The following is a 26,251-nucleotide window of genomic DNA, read 5'->3' on the forward strand; positions in this document are numbered from 1 at the left end:
CTGATTCTGCTGTGGGAGTGATAAATTCCAGCAAAAGGGCAGTAACAAATAGCTTGGGTTGCGTTAATATCTTAAACTGCTGCAGCTGTTTTCTAAAACAATGCATGCTAAATAATTTAATTTCTCAGGCTTGTTCTTGCAGCTAATTAACAGAAGTTACATTATTAATTTGAAAGGGACCAAGAATCCCATCCACTCTTCACAAGGGCTTTCACAGTTCTGCCAGTCATCAAAGCTCAGGAATCAATCCCCACAAATTCATACAAGTTAAAATAATGTGATTGGGATACCTGCAATTTATCTCTAACTTCCTGTGAGTCACTTCTAAGATCTTCATAGTGACTGTGACAATTATAACTGATTAAAAATACAAGAAATATGATCTTCAGGCATAAAAAACAGAAGTGCTCAAAATATTTTTTAAAGAGCATTCTCAATATCAGACAATCAGGAATAATGAAGAAATACGTAGCAAAACATAATTCACATATAGAATTTCACTGCTGGCATTTACACAAACTCAGTATTTAATCTCATCCTTTGTTACCACCTAGACTAAATGAAGACATCTGATATTCTCTGACATTAACACAGCAACCTTCTAATTTTTCAAAACAAGGATATCTCACATTACACAAAGTATGGGAAATTCAAAGATATAGTCCAGCATGTAAACAGTGCACATTTGTAAAAAATAAAATGTATTTTACTCTTTGTTTAAAGATTAAAGCTTTGTCAAAGATTAAGTCAATATTTCCATACCTACTGATTTAAGGATGTCACACTCATCCTGTATTGGTTTTGTTTCTTTATAGATTTTATCTAGCATCCATCTATCTATCTACTTTTATAGTCCAATAGCTAGAGCACTAAATGACTAAAAATTTTAAGGAACACCTTCACATAACTGTTGCACAATTTAAGGAAGCCCTGTGCCCATTTTACAGATGGAAGGAAATGAAAGGAAATGGAAAAAAAATCCCAAACAAACCACCACCACACTAAGGGACCTGTACCTGTCATAAAAAAAAAGTCTGTGGCAAACCAGAAACCTACTAATAACAACATCATCTAACACCACCTCCTTCCAGCCAAGAGACCAGCTCCATGCTTTTGGGAAATGGCATCTACACATTACTTCAATTAGGCTTTTCCACTGCAGACTAATAAATTTCTCTCAAGAAATGTCCTTCTATTAATCTCCCTGAGGATATGAAGGTTAAAGTTCTCCTTCTCCAGTTTTGTGTGGACACTTTCCCTTTTCTGTATTAAGAAGTGACCAGGGTATTTGGTTCCATACAACAATGAACCTTAAGATATAGCTAACAGACAGACACTCCAATACAATTCCCATTGGTTTCTCACTGACTGCAATTGGGGCAATTCCTACAGGCCACTCAAAATAGCACTCTCAAAGGAAGCAAACGTTTTACTGGTAACAACTATTGCTTGTTCAGAGTAGATTGAAACTATGCTTGATTAGCAGAACTTTGCAAAGTCAGGCACTTGCTTTCCAGCTCTCACTCTTCAGTTACAGGCACAGCATAGCACCACTTAGTGACTTCTATTGTACCTGAATGGCAACAATGAAGTTTCTTTTGTGTCCAACTCCATTTACTGGCTTTGTTTCTTTGCTTATTCTTTTGTTGTTGTTCTTCATTTTTCAGGGTTTTTTTTTACCTTTTTTTTTTTATTACTATAGCTTGGATTCACATTAACAGTAACGTATGGGCCACAGAAAGTATTTATGCATATTAACTATTCATAGACTATTGCTACTGCAATTTGTGTAATACTGACTTTGTCATATTCCATTCCACATTGCATATTCCACTGATCTGCTCAACAAAATTGAAAACAAATTACAATACTAAGGTAGGAGGAAGCCTACTTAAAGCTGATACCAATTTCACGTGGAAAGTTATGTACTCTTGAGTCAGGACTATACAGAGGTTCTTACTTTAAAAACAAGCTAAAAATAAACACTTTCTTTAGAAAGCTACAATTCTGTGTATAGCTCCACTTATCATATTCTCTTCTTAATTTAAGGTATTTGCATACCTATCTACAAGCTTACACCTGAGTTACCAGGACACAACACCACACAGCACAGAGAGGTCTAAGACTGATGTTCCAGTACTCGTTAAACAAGCAAAGAAAAATTAAAGAATTCTTTATGTGCTGAATTATTTATATGCAAATAATCATATAGCTCAGAACAATAAATGGATGGTACCTTAGTTGTAAAAGATGATTGAAAAGACACACTCACTATTTATCTATAAATTACAGCTTTTCGAAGGTACTTAGCTTTGCTTGTTAGGTATGTACTATAAGTGTATTTTACCATTTTACTGTTTGCAATACAGTTTTCTAGTTAACCACTTCAACACAGTCTGTAAATACTGCTGTGGCAAAACACTTTCAGAAATTACGTATTTATTGTGTATTTCAAAAAGCAGGAGACCAAGCTGTACATAAGAAAAGTTTTGCTTTTTTTTTTTAAATAAACTTGTTGACTGATTTTGTGGTACTTGTTTAATGTTGGTATTAACCAACAGTTCCAGTATATTACACCACTAGAATGGCTACCTTTTGGTTCAATAAGTAAATTTAAAGTAAGTTTACTGTTATCCAAAATGTCGTTATACAGTAAGGGTTACCTCAGCAGTATAATCTTTGTTTTTGTGGTTTCTGAAACTGGGTTTGTATAAAATCTTTTCGGTTTAAACCTATGCACACAGTCTAACTGGCAGGAAAAATATTTTTAGAAGCAGGAACTAGGAAGAAGGAGGTGGTAAGGGAAAAGGCGTTACAGTAGAAAACCTCTTGCTGCTTGCTTATTTGAACAATTAACATATTTCTGATCTCATAATTTCACTGATAAAAACTAAGTGACTTCCAACTCTGGTAGATAGAGTTAAGCAAGTACTCGCATTTCAATTAATATAGTTACAGTTCAAAATTTTTAAAATAGCAAAAACATCTTTTCCCAATTAATTCATAAGGTCCTAAAACAATGCTCTCATTAGAGCCATTTTGCATACAGCAATTACTGAACAGCATGAACTGCAAGAAAGCTCTGCTACAGTTTTGAGCAGGACATGCAGCAGGGTTTTGCCATGTGTTCACAGTGATATACCTATATTCACATCCCTTAACTCACTGCTAATCAACGTAAAAGAATGGAGGACAACCTTCTTGATGACCTTCCCACCCACTGCCGGGAAACATTCTCCCGTCTCTCAGCCCTTTCTTACTGCAGAGGAAATGGCAGAAAATCCTCAAGATAACACTCATAACATAAAGAACAAAACAGAAAATGCAAGGGCAGAAACTATGAACCTCCTTTAGGGGGAGATTATTTGGGACTGGTACAGTGAGAAAAATAATTGCAGATGCCAGGGTTCTGTAACAGCTACCCAACCACAGGATTCCACAGGTCTGCCTGCTGTTGAGACTGGGTATACTGAACCAGAAGAGGATTCATTTCTCATTTGCGCATCAGAATAAAACGGGAAATAGTGACATTACAAAGTCAATAGTCCTTCCCCAAGGCAGTAAATCATTACAGTGACTACTGAGGTCCTGTATTATACCGGCACACAATGAAGACTGAAATGTGAGATTAATCAAACACAGGACTTAACATAGTTAATTCCTGACTCTCCGATTGGCAAATAATATTTTTTCCCTGTTTTTTGAACATAAGTTTTTCTTGTTTCAGCAAATTTATCACAATGGATAAATATATATTATATTTTTTTTAAAACTGTTGTGAAAGTAAATAATTGTCTTCAGAACCACAGATGCAGCTTGATTTAAAGGACAGTTATTAATTTGCAATGAGATTGCTTTTTTAATAATAAATAAAAAACTAAGAAAAAACATGTATTTGTGGAAAGTCACCTGTGATTGTTCCAATTCTGCTTTGTTTAATTTGATGCCAAGTATGTCAGCAGCAATTCTCTGAAAACACAGGAAGACCTATGGAAAAAAAACTTAAATTGCATTTAAATGATTAAAAACAGACATCCTTGAGGTTCTTTCAAATATATCAAACCATTCCTGAACTGTAAACAATGAGATATACAAAATTATGACCTGTGCAAAAAAGATCTGAAAATAACCTCATCTGGTACATTCAATTTTGTTTAAAAATTGGAGAAAACAACTCAACAATGGTACAAGGAATGAACAGTATGGTGGATTGTTAAGCAGCACTTCTACTCTGTCTCCAGAGACCTAAGTTTAAACAAAGTTTTACACAACCCTCCTCTCAAATACTATTCTCTGTGCTATAAAATATGAATAAGGGTATTCACCAACGTTTAGCACAAAAATACATTACCAGTGTATTGTGCAATAAAGATGTAGGCTTCTGAAACTGAGAACAACAGAACTGTGCATCAACGTCATCAAAATCTCTACTGCACACATTTTAAAAACATTAGCAATATGAAACCCAAGTAATGATACATTTGTTCTGAAGAGTCTTACAAAACATTATGGGTGTTATACTGAACAGAAGTATCTAATAAACAATCAATATGTTGTACAGCACGCAGCAGCCTGGCAGTGTTAGACTTTGGATGTGGTTTGACAGATAACATTGGGTGGCAATGCTATCTTAAATAACTCCTTCATCTCAATCCAGTCCAGCAATCTTACTGTTTAGGCAGCTGCATTTGAAATGAGATTAAAGAACACAACAGATGTTAAAGAGCAGCTGAAGCTTGCACTGCTGCTGAACACTGTATTGTCAAGCTACACATTATATTTTATCTATATGGTTATCCGACTGAGCTCACAGTCTAAACTACTAACAAACATTGCTTTACATTGTACAGCTGCCACCCTCAAAAGGTAAGGCCTGTGTAAGTGCTTTTAGTAATTTTCAATGAAAATTTAAAAAAATACCATTTACACAATCTCTTCTTCCACCTGAGATGGAAACCAGTAATGAATTAGTGGCACAACCAGCAAACCACGGTAGCTTCCAAAATAATTCCTCTCTCTGAACTAGTTGGTCTAATACTGGTCTATTCTACTAACATTCACACAGCAAGAACAGAAATCCTGAACAGGTTTACCTTTTCCAGAGACCTACTTTAATGCACCAGGCTCTCAGCTGTACTGAGTCAGATCACCTACCATGAGGCTGCTTTGTGCACAAAACATCAGGCACTTGTTCAGTGCTTTAGTTATGCAATTTGATAGACAGTAAGACAGTTAGCTATACTAAGTCTTTCATAAACTTTTTTCTCCCCTGAGGAGACTTTTGGGCTTTTCTATGAAAATCAAATTATCTTTTGCAGATAAGTCTGTTGGAAAGATCTGAGGTAAACAAAACATATAATTTCTTTTATCTTAACTGAGTATTAACTGAGTATTTAAGACTCCTCTAGCCACAGTAGCAATGGATGGCCTCTTCTTAAATCACTGTCTTTCCTGTACAACTACCCAAATATATGAAGATTTTGAAAAGCCAGTGTGCAGTAACAGCAAAAGGGTTAATTCAAATCTATACTGAAACTAAAAATGAACTACCATAAACTATGGTTCATACCTTTTTTATTAGTAGATATTTAAACAGAAATTTCTGGTTAATGTTTTCCAGGTATGTTGAGATTTACCTTTGGTTTTAAATAGCGTTTAAAAAAGTACAATGAGTATATATAGTGGGATGCTGCTGTAATTCATTAATCAATTAAAAAGACGTAAAAGAAGATTCCTTCACAATTTGTAATGCTAAATATATCAACCTTATAAAAAGAACTGCTTTTTCTTCTCAATTAACAAATCCCACAAAAAAAAAGTTGTCTCCTTGAGAAAGGAACACATTTTATCAGATGCACACTTCATTGAGTGAAGTATTAGAAAATTTTTCTTGTTTTTAGCATAAAAAGTGTGAATATTCACACTTTAAACAAAAAACTATGCCAAAGATTTAACACAAACTATAAGGAGAATCAGGACTCACTGCATCTGTAACAATATAGTTAGACTTTACAGAAAAAGTATCATCTTATAAAATTAAGCAGTCCATTGAAGAAGTTTCATTGAAGATCTTAAAACAAGTGATTCCATTTGTGTTACAGAATTATACTTCCATACAATCAAATGTGGTCTTACCATTCAATAACATAAAGTAACATTAAGGAGACAGACATAGAACTGTTTTATGGGAATTACAAAGTCATTAAGCATGTGACAGAAATCAATCAAAACAATACAATGTGATTTAATTTGATTGATACAGTCTGAAAAAGAACCTTTTCTTCCACATGCTTCCAACTAAAACAAATAACCCAGTTAGCTCAGAGTCAAGATTGTTCAAAAATGTGCTCTGCAAAGCATTACAAATACCAGAACGTTCAAATTTCAATGGACCTGCAGAGGGAGTGTCTCTCATGGCTCAGGACCCCTATTACAAACTTTCATTGCAACAGGGTCTTGTGACAAGTATCAACTGTTGAAAGTTTCTGTACTGATGGTCTATAGATGGGACTCCACCTGGAATGCAGGAATACATTTAAGTACAGGCTGACAGCAAACAGAGATCCAGCTGGTCTCAGTTCTCACGATCATGTATAAACTAGACCATTTCCATATTCAAATCTATACCTCAAACTGCAAATCAGATGAGAAGCCACCGTAATTAATAAAGAATATATACAATCACACAAATATCTATTTTTCATGCAACTAGGCAGGCAAAAAGGACCTGCAGCAACCAAAGTTCTCAATGGTTTGATATGTGAAGTATAAAAAACCCCTTTCTACATCTTTAAAAAAAAAAATATCGACAAAGATTTTATTTTTCTTACTTACAGAATCTCCTGTCTTGGCCGACACGAAATGGCTACTGAAATTGTTTTCCTGACAAAATCGCTGATGTTTGTCAACTTTCACTGTGCGCATGTGCTCCAAATCAACTAAAAATAAGTTGAAAAAGTAAAAATTACTGCAATGGAGCCCATTTAGTTACTTGTCTTAGAAGTTATTCACTGAAAACACATTATATGTAATATGTAACCTTTTCCTTTACAGGTGTACACAAATGCAAGTTTCTTTCTTTTTATAATAATTTGCCTAAATAAAAGTAACAAATTACATCAGATTAATTTTATTTGCGAAACTAAAATGCAACCATGATTAAAACCATATGGTCAAATGCAACAAATTCTTATCTGAAATAATGGACAAATTTATTTCTGGATACATGCAAACAGTTTGTAACAACTTTACTGCTAACTACATAAAAAAAACTGAGACAAAACTAAATTTTGCACATTCTGTTTGCAAAGCATGACACATATTGGACATTCCAGTATAATCTAAAGACTTTTACAAAATAGAGTTCACCAAACACATCTGAATCTACATAATTTTTATAAGTAAAAAATGTGAATAAGTTATAAAGAACTTTACTGCAGAACGTGGTAAAGCAAAAACATTCATTATAATAAAAAATAGAGTAAAACTACTGACGCTTCATTACTTGTATACGAAGTTTTCAATTCCACAAAGGTATGGTTCAGAAAATTAAAACCAGTAAAAAGCGTATTTCAAGACTCACACACATTTTCATTTTTATCATCTTACAACGACTGGAAGCAGAGCAAAGCTTTCAAATGGTATTTTATGCTGAAAAGCACTGGTTGCTTCCAAAACAACATGGAACTCAAGTCTTGCACAGGTTTTATTGTGTACATTCCAGCTTCTCCAAATCTGATCCTAAGGTAACTGGAAACTATATTGAACAGTTTCTCTTTTTATTGCATTCAAGTTCCTATAAGGGTGTTGACTCAATGCCGTCAAATTATAAGGCAAATATATTCGCAAGGATTTAAGGACAACCAGGCTCTTTGAGTCAATACAGGAAAAAAAACCTTAAACTGATTTCCTGAGGAAGGGACCCAACTGACTTGTAAAAACTTGTAAATTTGCAAATCTAGTAAGCCTGCATAATAGTGTCATTTGATTATCAGCTGAAAAAAATGCTCTCCTACTACATAAAAGGCTTTATTTTAAAATGATATTGGAGGTCTTTAATTTGTAGGCTCTGGAGATTTTCTCTTGGAGATTTTTAGTCTAACAGGGGATTCCTACACCCCATTTATACTGCTTACCTTGGTTAATGAGAAGTTTTTGCCACATATTACTGTTCCTTGCACATCAGTAAGGCCTTGTTTATAAGAACAGGCCTAAAATCATCCAGTTACCACAGGCAATAATTTGTGAAGGACTAAAATACGAAGCTATTAACACTAATGTTTGTAATACAGTTTTCGTAATACTAAACGTAGCATATATAGTTTCACAAAAAATAGGAAGAACAAATACATTTACTAAGACAAAACCCAAAGATGGTAACAATTTTGTTAAAAACTCATGCAGTTTATGTAAAGCTACTTAACTTTTTTCTCTGAAAAATAACTACCAGAGGAGCATCTCTGCTGAAAAGCCTTTAAGAATAAAATACAGCATACTGCCTAAACCATATAATTATTAACTATTATTTTTACTCTTCGCATATTAGCTTTAAGTGCAGCTTGGAAAACACAATGGTAAAATTACTCTTTTGGGAAAAATAAATAATTTCTTCATTTTTATTTGATGAGCTCTTAAAGCAACCTTAACCCCACCTCCAAATTTCACTCACCGTATTTCTTTGACTATACCAGAACTTCAAAAACCTACACACAATTACAATAAAAATAAAATAGATAGACAGCATTTACACTGTGTCTCTCTAAAATACCACGACATGCTTATGTAAGTCCATAAAGAAAGCTCACAAGTTACAATCTCTCATACTCTCTTTCCAAGAAAGAAAGAATAGGAAGTGGAAGAACACAACAGCATGCTAAAAGGTTGATGAATTTTCAGGAAGAAAATGCCACTGTCATATTGGAAATTATATCCTCAAATGCCTCCTATTTTCTATTTGAGGAAACATCAAGAATAATATATGGCGAGAGCATGTACTTTACCACATATATAGTGGAGCATATACTTTACCACAGTAGAGAAATTAAAAGTACACAAGATCCTAGAAACTAACACACTGGAAGTGAAAATCAAGATGAAATTATGTTTCTGAATTTTGTGCAATTGTCGGTCCCTTTCCCCACTTACAAGTATTTCACCTTGTGCCTTCTGAATTATGGGCAGTCTGCTGTGAACTATACTCTTACTGTTACGCTAGATAACTGCCAGGTAACTGTCTGTGTGCACACTCTCAGCCCACAGTAAATGTAAGGCAATTCATGTTACATTAGCTCTCAATGAAAGAGGGCACAGTTTTAGTACAAGAAAAGGGTTTCGAGCGTTAATAAATATTTAACTATACAAAGTTGGAGTTTGCAGTCAATGAAAGACAACTATGCTAGCTCAAATTACTTTGCATTGCCACAGGCCAAAGGCACAATCACAGACAGTTACTGAAGATCAGCTGAAATACAGTGATTAGTTACCCTCTGGTCCTTTTTTTGAAGTTGGTCAGCTCAACAGGCAGAATTCTTAGCACACCAGGAGATTTAAGGAGGGATTTGGAGGAGAAAAATTATTTTCTAAAAATATGTTTATAAGGAATGCAGGGACTTTCTATAAAGAAAACTAACAGCTGGCCAATGTAGGTTCATATGATGAGCCAATTAACAGCAGGAGTAGGTATCTTGGGATGAAGGATGATACTAGAATGCACTTAAGGCATGCAAAGTTTAAAGGCAAAGACAAATAACTTTTGGATAGAAAGAAAGAGAATCAGATACATAAATAAGGTTTGATTTTACAAACCAGGAAAATGATCTTGCAGAATATTCTAAATGACTAGATAACATTGCATTGGCCAAGAAAAAGGAATTACTGAAATTAAGATGCAAAATAAGAACATTTTAACTGTGGTAATGGTTATGATAGGCCATATCTAACAAAGGTCTCAAAGAAAGAATCTGCAAGATTTGGACACGCATCAAACACAAACATTTAGAGAAAGGTCCAAAGTGAAGTTTACGTGCCAGATGGTACAGTCATCCTCCTCATATGAAGTGAATGAGAAAGAAGACAACAGCAGGGGAAAATTAATAGCCTCATTTTTACCAAGTAGCATATAAACTGATGGCAAGACATTCACAATGAGATGTCTAAAGGAGACACAAGAATTTTAGTTTGAAACGTGAAAAGAGATTTAACTATTTGCAAACAGTGAATCTCTAAAGCACACAAATGTTACAAACCAGTACTCTGGCAACCCATGGTTGCCAGATATTCTCCAAAAATTATCTCCACTGCCTTACTTTTCCTCTCTTGCAACTTCTTCTAACTAACAAGAGCCCAACTTTTTGTTTCTCTGCAATAAAACTAAACATTCACCCTTAAGCTTGTCTAGTGTGAAGAGTCATTTCAATTAAAGCTAGCAAGATAAATTTCTGCTCTATAACTAACAGATATATATGCATCTGTACATACAGATATCCCATAAAGACACTGGCACAACAAAAATAGTTTAGAAACTTCAGGAATTCAGACATGACTTGCACCAAGCCAAACAGATCCAAGTGAAAATCTCCCCTCAGAGATGAAACCAGCACAGATCAGTGTCTGCTGTAGCAAAAGTAGCTAAAGCTTACTAAAATACTTGCTGCTCATGAACTCTGGAGAGTTCAATTTTGATTTGTAGGTAAGACTAAACAGAGACCTAGTGAGGTGAAAAAAGAAAACAGAATCTAGGAGAGAAGTATGGAACTCCCACAGAAATCCCAAAGATACTCCCTTTAAGGCATTCCTAAAGATGTGAGAAGAAAAACAGGTAAGAAGAACACGGCAGAATTTAGGTAAGGAAAAAGATGTAAACACCATCATGGTCACCTCTGTGGAGATCAATGACATTTCAAAGACAAGCACAATAGAGTAATTTTAAGTTAGGACCAGAAAGATTTGATTAGGTCACATCTTCAGGTGATTTATACAAACAACATTTTCATTATCCTTTGAATTGCTGCTATACATCATTTATTTGCAGTGAAAAGCTGATTGACAGTGCTAACTCAACATGGAAGAGGAAACCATATTTTAAATGACTGTCTGCGAGGTTAGATATCAAACAACAGAAAATTTCTAAGCAAACACTTATGACAGTATAAACAGTTACTCAAAGTCAAATGCCTATATAACTTCACTTGAGAAAGTCACTGAAATTTTAGTTTATTGGGTAGTAGCAAGGGAATGGGAAAACACTAGAAAGGGCTAGATAACACACAAATAGGAGCTTTACAATCTACCCACACAGAGCCATTCGACAGCAATTCAGTCTTGATTGAATAATTCTGCTCCTTTTCCCTTGAGACTCTGAAACCACTAATAGTAAATAAAATCATGCCAAAGTCACTTCTTTTACACTGTTTAGATACATGTACCATTCTGTAAGATAAAAAAAGGCCTGCCACAAGCCATGCAGCACCACTGTGCAGGGACAAATTATCATTTCTATTTCATTACACCATACATATATATATATAAATGTGGAAACCAATAGTCAAGCAGCTTAAATCCTACTTTAGCTCATCTGCTTCACTGAGATGAACTAGAACAAATATAATGAGCTGACTAGAATTTGCTTCAAGGAATGAAGTGTGATATCAAATCCCACAGCTGTATTGTCTTAAAATTAAGGCAATAATACAATACATGTATTATTTACAATTATGATAATATAACTGGTACAAACATGAAGCCAGTAATATTTTAAAATATGTATCATCAGTTAGAACGATGAATGTTCTGGTTTTACAATCTTTCAAAATGCCAAGAATGTTATAATAGTATATTTTGATTTAAATATTGTCACACAAGCAAATAACTGCACATACTCTAAAAAGGCAACAGAACATCATTTATGCAGAATGTAAAAGCTGCTACTCATGCTATTTATCCCCCTTTCCCACAGGGCTGCCAGTCTCTTCTTTCATAACATCACTGGAGAAGAACTCCATGTAAAACTACAGGGGTTTTTTTTAAGTCAGAAAACATCCATTTTGCATGAATCTTCCTTTTAGGTAATTCTGGAAGAAACACAAATATATAGCTTGTACAGGTACTTCCAAGCAGCTGAAAAAATAGTGACAGTACTTGTTCAGAATGGCATAAAGAGCTGAGCGGCATGCATAATGCATGTTAAGCAAGTCTGACTGTTTAATAGTTTGTTGGCACTTCTCCTGGATCGTGAGATTACATTTGCAAACTATAAGGCACTATCCAGTCATTTTAGATTATTATACCAGTGATAACTAACCTAACCACTTTCTAAACTGTATTTATAAAAAGAAACATGAAAGAGACAGTTTAGAGAATTTCAGCAAGGTACGCCTCTCCACACAAATCTGACAGTCTTTCACTTTTAAAGCTTGCAGTTGTAGTAAATGTGAGGGAGTCGGTAACAAATGGGCAGTTCTCCTGTTTAAGTTGAACTTTTTCTTTTAATTGATAATTACAGTGTTTCCCATTAGAACTGGTAGTAACACATAAATGAATCTACAACTGTCTAGTTTTGTAGTTATCATGCACATTATAACTATTTCATATTTGAATATAATTAAGGGTAGTTTTAAAGTTATGAGTAAACATCTGTATTAATCTATGGTATCACACAAAAATATATTTTTTATAGTATGCTGTGAAAAATGAAATATAAATCTTTTCTGCAAAGTATTTGCAGCTGTTCACACAAGGTATACAATTACATAATGTTTAAATAATGAGCTATCACGATTAGCCCACACAGACATGACAAGTAAAATGCTTTAATAATTTATTAATTTGATTTACATGTGCTTAAAATTATGTACATATTTTCCCTTCTGAAAATACTCCAGGGTCATAAAAAAGGGGGCTGTACATGGCAATCACTTTTTCATCCTCTTTTCTGGTATTTCAGTCTGATTTCTTAAGAACAAACATAGCATGAGCACCTGAAAACCTAACAGGCTGAAGACAATCACACTGTTATACAGTATCATCCTCATGCAGTGCACACTGCTCAACAAGTCCAGACAGTTTAATTTTAGAGCATGAAGGTTCTGCTTCTCCCATGCATAAGTGAAAGTGCATGAAAAAGGGACTAAAAGAGGGTTTTCTCTAAGACAAGCCAAATAGCCACTTCCTAAAGAATAAAACAGAAATCATGATGAACACTGGAAGCAGCACGCTAGGCAACAGGATTTACTGCTCAGTTTATCAGATCTCTGCCCCATAGCACCTCAGCAGAGCACACCTTAGCAGGTCCCACCACTCTGGCCAGAATGAACCCCTCCCAAGCCTCTTCTGCCATCAGCAATATTACCCAATTTTAATTCTAATTGTGCCACACTCCAAAGAAAATAGAAAAAAAAGCAACAAAAAAAACCCTCCCCAGCTTTCTATTGCTCAGCTTACCAGTAACCTACTGCTTTCCCACTAAAAGATGGAGCTATTTCATTATGCCTCAGGTTTAAAGAATATTGAATGGATTACTTTGAACCTCAAGCAAGTGCACTTTCATTTTCTAAGTAGGCACAAAAGCTCTTTCTGTGTAAATAAAAAAAAATCTAAAAAATATCTGTTATTATTAATAATTATTATCTGACATAATAATAGTAAACAGAATTATGCAAAAATAATAATAATTAATTTGACAATAAATTGTACCAAGTCTGCAGTACTATCAGACTTTTTTATTACCTGGCTTTTTAAAAATCAGTTTTCATTTAGTACTTTTCAATTACTACAGAACACACGTCTTGAATCTTCAAACCTAAATGTTGGAGTGCAAACTGCAGCTTTTTGTATTTAAATTTTTATTAATACTTTCAATCTTTTTCTCACACTAAAATTGTATAACTGCCAAGAAAAGAAAACTCTTTCGTGGAAGTCCTGAAAACTATGCCACTACTCTGATTTAAGGAAGCTCAAAATTAAATATAAATATAGTTCCAGTACAGATTTTCTCAGTAATTTTTTTAGGTTATCAAGAAAACATCTAGAGTGTTGATCTGGTTATACTCACGTCAGACAAACTACATGTCACATTAACTACCTCCAGGAAGTTATTCCAAACACAAAATAAACTGTTTATGCCCCTTCTCAGATAGATAGCATGACAGATTGTTATTAGTTGAAGACAGATGAAATACATTAATTTGATTGCAAGCATGTGTTTACTTTCTCACTGTCATGTACACTCTACTGCTGATGCTTCCCTATGAGGACATAGTAACAAATGAAACCTTGTATTAGAAGACTTGCTAATGCAGAATAATAGTTGGTGCTGCACTTTAATACTTAACAAACTATACTTAACATCTCCAGCTAAACAGGAAATTACTGGTTTCAGAAAGAAAAAAAATGATAGCTTAAAAACTTCTGTCATTTACACAAAACACTGTAACACTTCCTTCTCTAAAAAAATATCAGAATTATCAGCAAATATGCTTCTCCATTATTAAAGAAAAATATAACTTTCCAAAGGCCAAGTCTATGATCTGAGCTCACCAAAACACAAATTCCTACAGATACAATACAAGAAAATGTATGCGTAATATGGGAAAGGAAAGGTGAGCAAAGCCTAGGTCTCTGCTTAAAAACAGAAAGGCATCTTGCCCATGAAGTGACGTTTGCCTGGTTTTATGCACAGCTCTCTTGTGAGCCTCCACTTATTTGTACAAAGCCTATGTGGAATTCTCTTTCCTCTCAAAGTATGGCATACAAGAAACAAAATCTGAGATGAGCTTCTTAGAATGAGGGTATCTCACACAAAAAAATGGGTTGATCATGCTAATAGTTTGTTCTAACAGAAAATAATAAGAAAATGTGTTTAGCATGACAAGTTCTCTTTGATTTGTATTTATGGAAGTTGCTGTAGTCTTTATATTAAGTTTTCTACAAAAAAAACATCCCACATTAAAAGAGACTTTCAAATACTGCTAAACAGTAAATAATTTTTTCTAAAGGTATAAAACACAGAGGTTCTTGTGCATCTTTAGAAGACAAAAGGTTAATGAAGTTAACATTTCCAAGATTTAAAATAGGTTTCAACAAAAAACAAGAGCAGCAGCCAGAAGCAAATGTCTCCACCTCAGCACACCAAGTGCAGCTAACTACAGAGGACACAATGTGACAGGATTCTTGTCTAACAACAAGCATGTATAATGTTTGGTAGATGACAGGTCATTTTAAGAAGATATGTTAACCTTTGCAAATATAAACAGCAGGTATCTTTTCATACCAGAGTAAAATTTCTCATAAAGAAAAAAAGAATACACCCAAGTTTCTTTTCAAAACTAAGATGACAGATGACTGCCTTGTACAGCTTGAGGAGACAGTTAAAGAGAAAATAAGAAATTTTTTTTTTTCTCAGCTAGACATTTCCCATTTTCATTTTTTAATAAATTCTTGGCAGAAATTCTTGGAACCATTTATCATTTGACTGAACAGACTAAGACTACACTGATTAGTTAGAATCTGATCCTTTCTGTTAGGTACCTATACTCCTTATCCCTATCCCTAATGCAGACATTTTTGAAAACAAGTATTGGAAAAAGATGGTATTATTAAACAAATACACAACTGAGTCACCTCATACATTTTCTTAGGCTTAAAACATAACTGGAGCAACTCTGCCTTTTTTTGCCTCTTTAAAAGAGTATCATAAGGACAAGGAAAGCAAGAGGAACATGAAAGGCATGTGTCGACTGTCATTTCCCCACCCCGCAACTCAAGTGACTACGTACACTGAAGATATATCTAGATGGCAGACAGTGGCTTTGCAAAGAGATGACCAAGTTAACACAAAACACATTAACCTGGGCACAAGAACTTCAGCAGCAGCAGACCTCTGTGCAGATGATTTCACCATGTATTTCTGTTTACAGTCTGCAATGTACAGACCTAAACAAACACGCCCTTAGGGTAAGCTTAACAAATCAAGTGGGCATGTGAACGAAAGAACATGAAATAATTTTGTGCATACTGGTATGGAGAACAAACAGCCCAGCTTCAGCAAATTAATGCCACTCTCTCTCCAAAGCATCATCTCACAGGACTTTAATGTTCTCTAATTTCACACCTTCAGTTAATTAGTTTTTACTTTCCACAGAGAAAGTGTCCTAAAATGACAAGCTCCTCCTGGAAAGAAGACAATTTGTTCACTGTTGCTTTTTATCCAGTCAGATTCTTACATGGCCCTTATCACTAGTTTATAAACACTTTGAAATTACTAACAAATCATCTGCTAATTCTCTTCCCATTGAATTAGGCAAATACTATTCTTATTTTTACAAGTGGAAAAATGAAACATATGAAATGATAAATTTAAAGCCTTGCCTAAGATCACATGAAGTTTTACTGAACCATTAATTTATTGCTTTGTGCACTATAACACCTTTCATCTTCTTTAACACTTGTGTTCAGGCTTTCTAATATTTGTGCCAAGGAGAAATTTGATAGCAATTAGTTTTACCTTCTTATTAAGTTAAAGCTGTTAATTTGGGCTCAAACACCTTTATAAATAGCTATTTCCTGCAGACAAGGAGAAATGAGAAAATGGCTGGGACAGGAAAACACCCCCCCAGCTGGATTTTTCTTACTGTATAAATTAAATTACAAAACTCACTGGGCAGTCGCAATGACCAGCACAGCACACACAGCTGAATGTGTTTATTGAATGACCCTGAGAAAGCAAAACAAAACAAACCAACCTGTATTCACAGACCATATTCCAGGATGCCCAACAACAGCTGGAATTCCAGTCCCCACAGGTACCCTCTAACACACTGGCATTAGACAATGAAATTTCGAATGAAATTATAATTGATACAGTAATAGCATTATGGTGACCATCTCAGAGAAATGGCAATTCTGTTAATAACCATTCTGTTACCATAACTCAAATATGATAGAGCATAAAAATATGTAATAATTATTTTGTATCTCTGAAACTCTAGCTGCAGCATTTCTTCTCACATTTTTAAAAGTTTCTACAAGTAATAAACACAGTATTTCACCTTTTGGGTCTAACATCCTTCACAAACCCAGTGATTAAACACACACATGGAAAAAAACAAGTTTCAAGTGACATGTCATTTTCTAATTGCCAATGTTTTAGTGACACTAACAAGGAAAATCTACATTTTCCATCAACAATATAACTTTACAGAGAAACATATCAGCAACACAGAATTACTGGATTGATTATCTTGTAAGAATATTTTTAACACTATGATGACTGCAATACAAATCTTAAAGTGTTCCTATGAGCTCCTCTGGATAATTAATTTCTATGAGCCTAACTTCAAAAAACTTGTTTCTCTTTATACTCCACATTACCGTTTTTGATAGTAGTTTCCAAACTTGCCTATACTGAACTTTAAAGACTGCCCAAGTACTCTGAAACAAGACCTCCTGACAGAAAAAGAATAACAGACCCTTCTTTGATTCAACATGAAACGATTTTCATCAGGTTTACTGAAACTTTTAAAAAGCTGCTTAAATTGATTTAGTTGAGCTACTAATGACAAATTGCTGGACTTCTACAGGTTTTTTCAGAAAATAATTTCCCTCCTTGTAATATTAAATCTACTTTTTAGGACAGAGGTCAAAAAAGTGTAAAAAAAAATAAAAATCTTATATGTCACTAATTCAGCTATATATATCCTTTGTTTTTGTTTAACAATTCCATAAATTAAACAGAGTGTAAAAATGATATTACAGTACTGTGATTACTGAAATTCAAAGTTGAGGGCTTTTTTACATGATCTTTAATACCTTAGCGAAGACATAAAGCTGTAATGTACTAAACATTCAGAAGATGGTGCTAGTCCAATATATCTGCAAACCATGGATGGATCAGCTTTTCTTCACCTCTCTCAAATATTTTCTCTAATTTTGACATATCTACTACATCATTGCCGAATTTATCAATCCCAGGACAAGGTACAGTCATCTTCAGTTAAATACTAAGAACAATACTAAATGATCTATCATTCCAAAATTCACATAGATATAGTAGATTGACAGCCATAAAATACAAAGCTCACTATAATTTCATAAACGAGGTCTTGGGATATTAATGAAAACTCCTGTCACATTTCTAGATCCTACCTTCAGTCACTCACATCTGCCTCCTTTTGCAGTCAAGAACAAGAGTTTCTGGCCAGTTTCAAGACCTATCAATGCCAGCACAAAAGCTCAGAAAATCTCACCAACCTGTCCCACTCCTGGTTGTTCATTCCCACACATGCCAGAGCACCCTATTCTCTCCTCACCTACTTAGGAGGCCATGCAACTCGTATGAGCTCATGAGGCTCAATGAGCTGATCCATGTTAAAAATAACCACTTCTTTTTGCAGTGTTCTGTTTAACGCAGATCAGGTCACAGATCCAATTTCCCATGGGACAGCGGTGCTAACTTCAAGCAGTAAACTGGCTGCACCACAAAACCAACCAATTGTGGAACTGCAGCCTCCGTGAGCTCAGAAGAGCTGAATTCCTTGTCAGCATTCAAAAGGGCAGGCAAGTTAAAGTCAGACTCACTACTGCATAAGAAAAAACAAATTTTTCATGTTATTAAAGGCAGGTATCGCCTTATTAAGAGATCAGATGCAGCCCATAATTATAGGCAGAACACAGAACAAACCCTATCTACCTTCCCTCCACCAAATCCCCAAAAAATGTTAGACACATTTGCAGTTCTGCCTATAATTCAAACATTCTACACGTGTCTTGTAAGCTAGGTACAGTAGTACAATTTCTTCCAAAAATAGTAAATCCGGACATACTCTAACATCAAGCAAAAAGCTTTATCCCTACACAGCAGTTCCTAAGACTCTTCTCAAAATAATGCATAGGAACATATGAGTAATATATTTCATGAAGACATGGATATGAACTATTAATACAAAACTTCTTCCTATAAAAAGCATTTACCTAATAAATAATAATTCCTCACAGGACCCACTCTAGCACTCTTGGTGGTGGCTGCTGCATCCATCCATGCAGAACATTTCCACAGGTATACCTCTGCTGACTTCACGCCAATCAGCCATGTTAAAAAAGTGGCTGTCCTCTCAAGTGTTATGCTTTTATCCAATACTCTGAATTACTTGCTCCTAACAGAGCCAATCCAGGTCAGCTCCAGGGCCCTTCCATGCCTGATTCCATTGTTGCTTCCAGCAAATGTAATAAAGAATTGGAGACACTTAGTGCTTCTCCTACTCTCCTCTGGGAGCTCTCCCACAACAAAACTTATAAATGAACATGAAATCATTCACTAGGATATAAAAACAAGCCTTAAATGTTCAAAGATCAGGCCAAGTCAGTATTATTGTTATTACAATAAACCTCCAGCATTAAGCAATTTCAAACATCAGTTCTTCTTCCAAACTTTTTCAATGTAGAGGCAAGATTGGCACATATCTGAGTTAAATTACTCAGTTACTAGGCAATTTATTACCGCTTAACTGTTCCATGTGTATCAAATCCTGTTTGACAGCAGCCCAGTTTTCCTTCCATTTGGAAGCTTTTGTAACTAATTATTACCAAGTCAAACTGTTTTCAACTGGCAGTTAAAAAATTAATAGCACAACTCAACTTCATTTTAAATTATTTTTTATAAGAAAAAAGAAAGACTGCTTAGTAAAGAAATATAACATTCTTCAATTAACTACAAAAGGAGAAATGGAAACCAAACATATTCAGATCACTGACAGTAAATTTATCAGCTATTTCTTAAACCGAGCCACAGCATTTCAAAGACTACAAAGAACTGAATTCAAACTATTTATATTTCAACAATATCATGAATTCATAACAGACAGAAGTGGGACTGTACAAACCTCTTTCACATTTGCTAACTCACATATTTCATTATCACTAACTAGACGCCCAGGCAAAAAAAATTCCTACATTTTAATCAATACATCAATCATTGGTTCATCATTGTATTGAAGAACTATTCTTGTCTCCAAGCAGGATGAATAAACAGGCTTTATCTTCCTGACATAAATTTCTATCATGATGTGAACAATTCAGTCCAAAACTTCATTACCTTAACAGAAGGCTATAATTGATTCAAATACTGAGGAAAAGCTACAAAAGCTCTTCTACTATATTTATACCTACTATTTTTGCAAACAAATTAAAAACATCAAATAGTGGACACATTAAGACAGAATATACTAATACTGCAACTTTACAATATTAACCCGTCTCAGATGAGCAAGAGGAACCAACTCACCAGGCTAGCTACAAGAGACTGAACAAAAATCATTAACAACTTTGTCCAAGACTTTAAAAGTTATATAACGCATAAAGGACCCAATGGAATAAGAAAAGTACTCTGTACAGAGTTTGATTGTTACAGATCTAACAAAGCAGGGTCCATACTCTTCTCAGGACTAACCTGGCCATCTGGCTGTACAGAGTAATCCAATTCTCCCTTCCTGCCACACACACATACATACGAAAAAGAAGAAAAAAAAAAAAAAAAACCAAAACCTCACACCAAAAAAGCTTTTATCAAGAAAGTAGGTGGTTTAGTGGAAGTCGTTGGCCTGAAATTAGAGTGAGAAAAGTGGTAGTTTCTTTAGCAGCTTAAGCTACCATAACTGCAAATCAAATGGATGGTCCTGGCTTTCCCTGTGCTGCTGGCCAAGCACTTCCAAAACTTCTCACGTGATAGTACCACTGCAGAATAAAAGGAATCCACAAGTTCATTCAAACAAGAACTTCTCCTGTTGTTCTGTGCAGTTTAGGCTGGATCAGTGAACTGAACCAACTCTCTATGCAGTGCTACCGTGACTACAGATGACAAAAATGAAACCAGGTTAAGTCAATTGTGAAACAACCTTCTCAGATTCGGCTGAGTGTTATAGGAAATACAACACTGAAAACAGCCGAATTTGGACACATGTATGCACTCAACAATTTTTTTCAGGATTCACTCTAATTTGAAGATATTAAGCAAGCAAGTTAAGGTTCAGCTGGGACTTCTTTTTGTAAACTTTTTAACACTTTTTTTCTAAAACTTCCTAAAACCAGACGATTTTAAGAGTTTCTGCTTTGTTCAATTTTTATTGAAGTCAGAGAAATTAACTACATCTGACTCAGAGAATTTAGATGCTAAAAGTCTGTTTTCCCAAATAATTTGTTCAGTCATGACCTCAAAACAGTTAAACAAACCCACTCTACTTTTTATAGTTAGGAGTCCTCAAGGATAAGCAGCATTTCCTTTGCTAGCTTTGAAAAGGAAAGAGAATATGAGTCAAGAAATTAACAAGTCTCTCATAAATAACCCCAAGATATTATCTACTAAAATTTTATCACGGCCCTGATGATGACCTCGTTTTTTTGTGACTTAGTACATCCCTCCTCTTCTAATACATATTAAGAAGGCATGGAGTGTCCACAGGCATCATTTCCATGGGTGAAGTTTTCAGAATTAGGACAGTAAAGAGACTTTAGTTAATGGTTATACATTCATTTAGGCCATCACTGAGCACTCTTTGAAAAATTGTGTCACCATCATACTTCCATTGAAAACATTTCTCTAAAAATATGTTAAACAACATGGTAGATTTTTAGAATTTTCCAGCAAAACAAGCTTCTTCAACATAGACTAGGCAAGAAATGGGGTTTTGAAAAGAGTCTGACTAACACAGCTGAATTTGTTAAGAGCACATACTGTAAAGACCTTGAGGACCTAAAATTAATCACTGGGGATTACTCAGATACTCAGTGCCTCTCTCTATCCCACAGACTTCTTAATTACTTTATCCAAAGACTGTTGTATTGAAAAAGAAATGAGACGGTGGAGCAACCAGCAGAATCCAGGTAGCATTCTCTCATCCGCACTGTTCCAACCAACCAGCTACATAGTAATACACAGATACAGCTACACCACCAACGGCACTTAGGGCAAACTGGCAAGGGGGGGGTGGGGGTGTTTTATTTGCTGTTCTGGGGATTTTTTTGGACGGTGGAGTCAGGAAGCAGGAGTTGTAACAGCTCGAGGTCAGAAATTTTATTTTTTAAAATCTGATATTTGAAGGTCTGGTATAATCTATGCCAGCAACCTGCCTCAAGGAGCAGCCAACACCAGGTATTGAGGCAGGAAAACAAGAAACAGTACAACTGCAATGATCTTTCCTTGATACACACCTCACTTTCAGGCAGTCTGTGTTCCTCAACCTGACACTGCAACTCTAGGTTACTAGGAATACAGCTGAAACACTCGATAGCCACTGGTGGTCCAGCCCTCCACAAATCTCTGAGGTTCCTTTCTGAACCTATGTGCACTTTTGGCTTCTACAAGAGTCAATGAATAGAACTTCCACAATTTAATTATTCACAATGTGAAAAAGTAATTTCATCTGTTTATTTTAAGCTTGCTGTTTAATAAGAGACATGAGATTTCCTCACATTTGTATTGAAAAGATGCTATATAATTATTCTCTAGTCTCTTCTCATAGTTTTTACACCTGTTTGTTTTTTCCCTACTGCTAAAAAACTCAACCTGTTTCATCCCTCCTCATATAAAAGCTTCTTCATTCCTCCGGTTATTATTGCCCTCCTATATACCCTGTGTAGACTGGGATGACCTAAATTTTCCCAACTCTTGAGGATAATTCTGTGATTTTTATCCAGAATTCTAATCCCAGCATACACAAAGTCCTACGAAAGCTTTACAGTTTGGCACCAGAGATACTCACTGTGACAGAAGGAAATGATAGTGGGTAATTTTTAGGGAATTCTAATTAAACAACACAAAATGAGACATCCAAGAAATTGGAAGTGATTAGCAAGCTTTTTGGTTTTTGCTTACTAATAATATGAAGTCATAACATACTTACACATATAAACAGAAAAATTACAAACTTAAACTTTAAAAGAATTTAGATTGCTACCCAAATCACCTTCACTGGCTGCCCATGCTAAGAAAACATGGGCATATTGCAAAGACAGTGTGTCAAAGGGAAGCCATACTGAACCTTCAAACCCAAAACACGAGGCTGCACACAGTCAGCTACGCTGCTGTGGGAAAAAAGCAATTCTGAAGGTATAACCCAGGTGTAGAAACCCCAGTACAGCAGACAGAAGTGTAACAAAGTACCAAATACCAAGACAGACCATATTAGCGACAGTACCAGTTAACACGGGTTGTTATCTGCTAAAATCAAAAGATACAAACACCTCAACAACCTCAATTTAAAAAAAAAAAAAAAAAAAAATGCAGCTTTGAAGAAACTTCCAAAGCATTTACGATTATCATCATTCTGCTGTCCCATGAAAAAGTCAAAGACTTAATTAGAAAGTGTGGCTCAGGTGACATCTCACCTTGGTGGATCAGCACAAGTTACCATGCACAACACTGTATCTACATGCCACTTGTAGGCCAGGCCTGCGCTACAGCCATATATCTGCCAGGCATCCAGACTGTGGGAAGAGAATTCCACATCCAGAGGCATGTTCTGAATGAGTATTAATGCACGCTGACACAGTACACTCGAGCTAAACAAACTTGTTGTCCCCCTACCACAGGGTAACCTGGTGTGACAGGTCACACCTGTTCAGACAGACTGTCACCACACATCTGGGAAGGTGTTGCAGCAATGACATCTCACTTATGGAATAGACCAGCTAGGACGGGCCCAAAGAAAACTGCCCAAATGAGTTCCAGAGATACATATACATGGTTATTAGGTCACAGAACATTTGACACTCATTTATAGCCCCCCCACCATTAGTAAAGATGAAAATGTTCTTGAAGGAACTATTTCTTTTTCTCTCTAACAGATCCTTACAGTACAGAAGGTGGACTGAACAAGGAACAGTCTAAATCTTTCCTCTTTCTTTTAAATATTCAACATCTGATAAATACCTTGCATATTTCTGACCAACTGATTAGATTGATTTGGTAACTCAGACTCAGAAAAGAAATCCTATTCAAAATCCACTTCAAAATGCTTAAGTCATGAGCAGGACTATAATGCTTTCAAAATATGGCACGAGGGAAGTATTATCTTTCTACACTTAGTCTTAGAACTTGGGAATTTCAATGAACAAGATCCCTCATTAGAATCAGATGGGGACAGATGTACCTACATGGTGGGTGGGCATGGGTGGACATCAGCCCCTCCAACCTCTCTAATGAGCAATTTCCCCAGATTCAAAGAAAAATTTCATAAAAAGTTAAAGAGAAATGGCAAGTTGCCTCCTATTACCACTGGCCTAACTGCTTGGGTTGCTGCTTCTATAAAGCCCAGGTTTTTTCAAAGAAAATTATTGTTAAAAGCATTTGGCTGAAAGTGAAGACCTATTGAAAAGTACAGTCAAACTGGCAGCTTGCTCTTAAAATTCCCCCCACCACTTTTATAAGTATCGTTTTGCTTGTGGCTTTTAACAGCTGTTCACACACGCCTAAGCTAGATGTGAACTTTTATTTTCCCAAAACTAAACGGGAAGCTTTAAACAGCATCTGATTTAATTTTTTTTTAATTAAAAGTGGAGGTTAAAAGGACCGTGGAAATGGATGATGCAGCTGTGCTGATGCTGGGGAAAAGAATTCCAGAACAAGAAGTGAGGTAGAGTAAACACACAAAATAAGTTTCACGAAACTAAGTGCGCACCACACTTAAGTGATTTTGTTAGTTAATAGGAAGTTAACTCCATGTTTCTTCAGAAATGTTTTCCAAAAGTAAATTAAATTAAATTGTATTTTGCAAATATAATAGAATTTGGTTATCTACTATGCTCTTCCCTCAGAGCAACCCTAAAATTAATTCCAGAATGAAGTGGCTTCACAGGTTCCACTATTATTCACAAATATATTTAGGAACTAAAAACTCAGACACACAACTCAGAACTAGCTCACTAATACTGCCATATATTTACTGGTTTCATTCTCAAAAGAATTTAACTTCCTCTGCGTTTAGATGTCTTCTTGGAATAATTAAATTTAGAATCAGATTTGCAATGGTACACTGAAAGATGCAAGCAGGCATTCCTAGGGGGACTTCTTAAAGTACCAAAGCAACTACTGAGCAACTAGGCAATGGTTTAACCGCATTTGGAAATCCCACCAGACAGCAGTCTATTTTTTTAAGCACTAGCATACTCACAAAATTCTGCCCTCTTAGCCCAATTACTTAATACATAGCACTAGATACTAAATTCAAACAAAGAAAAAACCCACAGAAAGAAAGGAGAGTAAAAATGCCACGTTTTATTTATACTTGTACACCTTAAGTACAAAAGCACACAATGACAATATAATAATTCTAGATATTGCCACATATTTAAAGGGTCTTTTCTACTAAAACTCTAAGGGAAAACATAAAAGTATTTTTAAGGCAGAAAATTCATAGGATTACGAAGGAAATGCCACATTAATCCACATGGATTATATACCCTGTAGACTGTAACAGCTCCAGAAGAAATCTTTTCCAGTGCACTAGCACAGCTACTATTTAAACCAAAAGTTCATCCACCAAGTTTATTCAGCTAGGGAAGCTGCTAGAATTTTTATAAGTTGTGTAATATACTAAAAAAGTATGCAAAGTAACCCACACTTCTCAAAATATAACTATTAAAAAAAAAAAAAAAAAAAAGAACAAAAACCTGTGTCCATACCAGGCTGATAAAGAAGGAATCCCAGAAGACCTACAAATGGAAAAGAAAACCAACAACATTAAAAGTATTCCTTTGCACCAAGCACAAGAGGCTAGGTGTAAAGAGAATGAAGAGGATAACGAGTGCAAGAAGAGAGACGTGTAATCTAGCCTGGATGGCAGAGCCTAATAGCAGGACACAGGTAGAAAATTTTAGTGATGCAGTCATTTGTTTGACTCCCTTGTCTACCCACATACAAGGGACTCACAGATGAGAAATAAAACACTCATAACAAATACGAAAATCTGAACTAATCATAACCAGGAATCCTGAATATTCTAGTCAGGTCAAATAAAAAACACTACAACCTGAATCCCTGCCCAGGGTTCCTCTGGGACATAACTTGGTATTATCTTTGATGATATGAAGCCTTGATTTCCTTCAGGTCAGTTCCTTGCTGAATCTAAGGCACAGTTTGACAAATGAAATCCAGGTCACAAATAAAACGTTTTATGCAGGTGAATATAAATTACATTTGTGCACTTTAACACATCAAACATAACAAATAAAAGTTCACCACAGGTAAACACACTGATAAAGCAAACAT

The 26,251-nt window shown here is 35.3% G+C and overlaps 1 protein-coding gene across 3 annotated transcripts in view; it reads right to left on the reverse strand.

Moving 5' to 3' along the window:
* RAB28 (RAB28, member RAS oncogene family) overlaps positions 1-26,251 on the reverse strand; it is a 71,228-nt gene that overhangs the window by 9,870 nt on the left and 35,107 nt on the right. For 2 of the 3 annotated variants that reach the window (XM_074904534.1, XM_074904533.1), the window contains exons 5-6: positions 6,835-6,938; positions 3,910-3,987 (exon numbers count right to left, since the gene is read on the reverse strand). In XM_074904534.1, coding sequence (XP_074760635.1) covers positions 3,910-3,987; positions 6,835-6,938 — 182 coding nt within the window. Of the gene's footprint in view, positions 1-3,907; positions 3,988-6,834; positions 6,939-26,251 lie in introns of all 3 variants that reach the window. The other variant, XM_074904535.1, reaches the window with a different exon arrangement.

The sequence above is a fragment of the Athene noctua genome, chromosome 4 (assembly GCF_965140245.1).
Source record: "Athene noctua chromosome 4, bAthNoc1.hap1.1, whole genome shotgun sequence".
Lineage (NCBI taxonomy): Eukaryota > Metazoa > Chordata > Aves > Strigiformes > Strigidae > Athene > Athene noctua.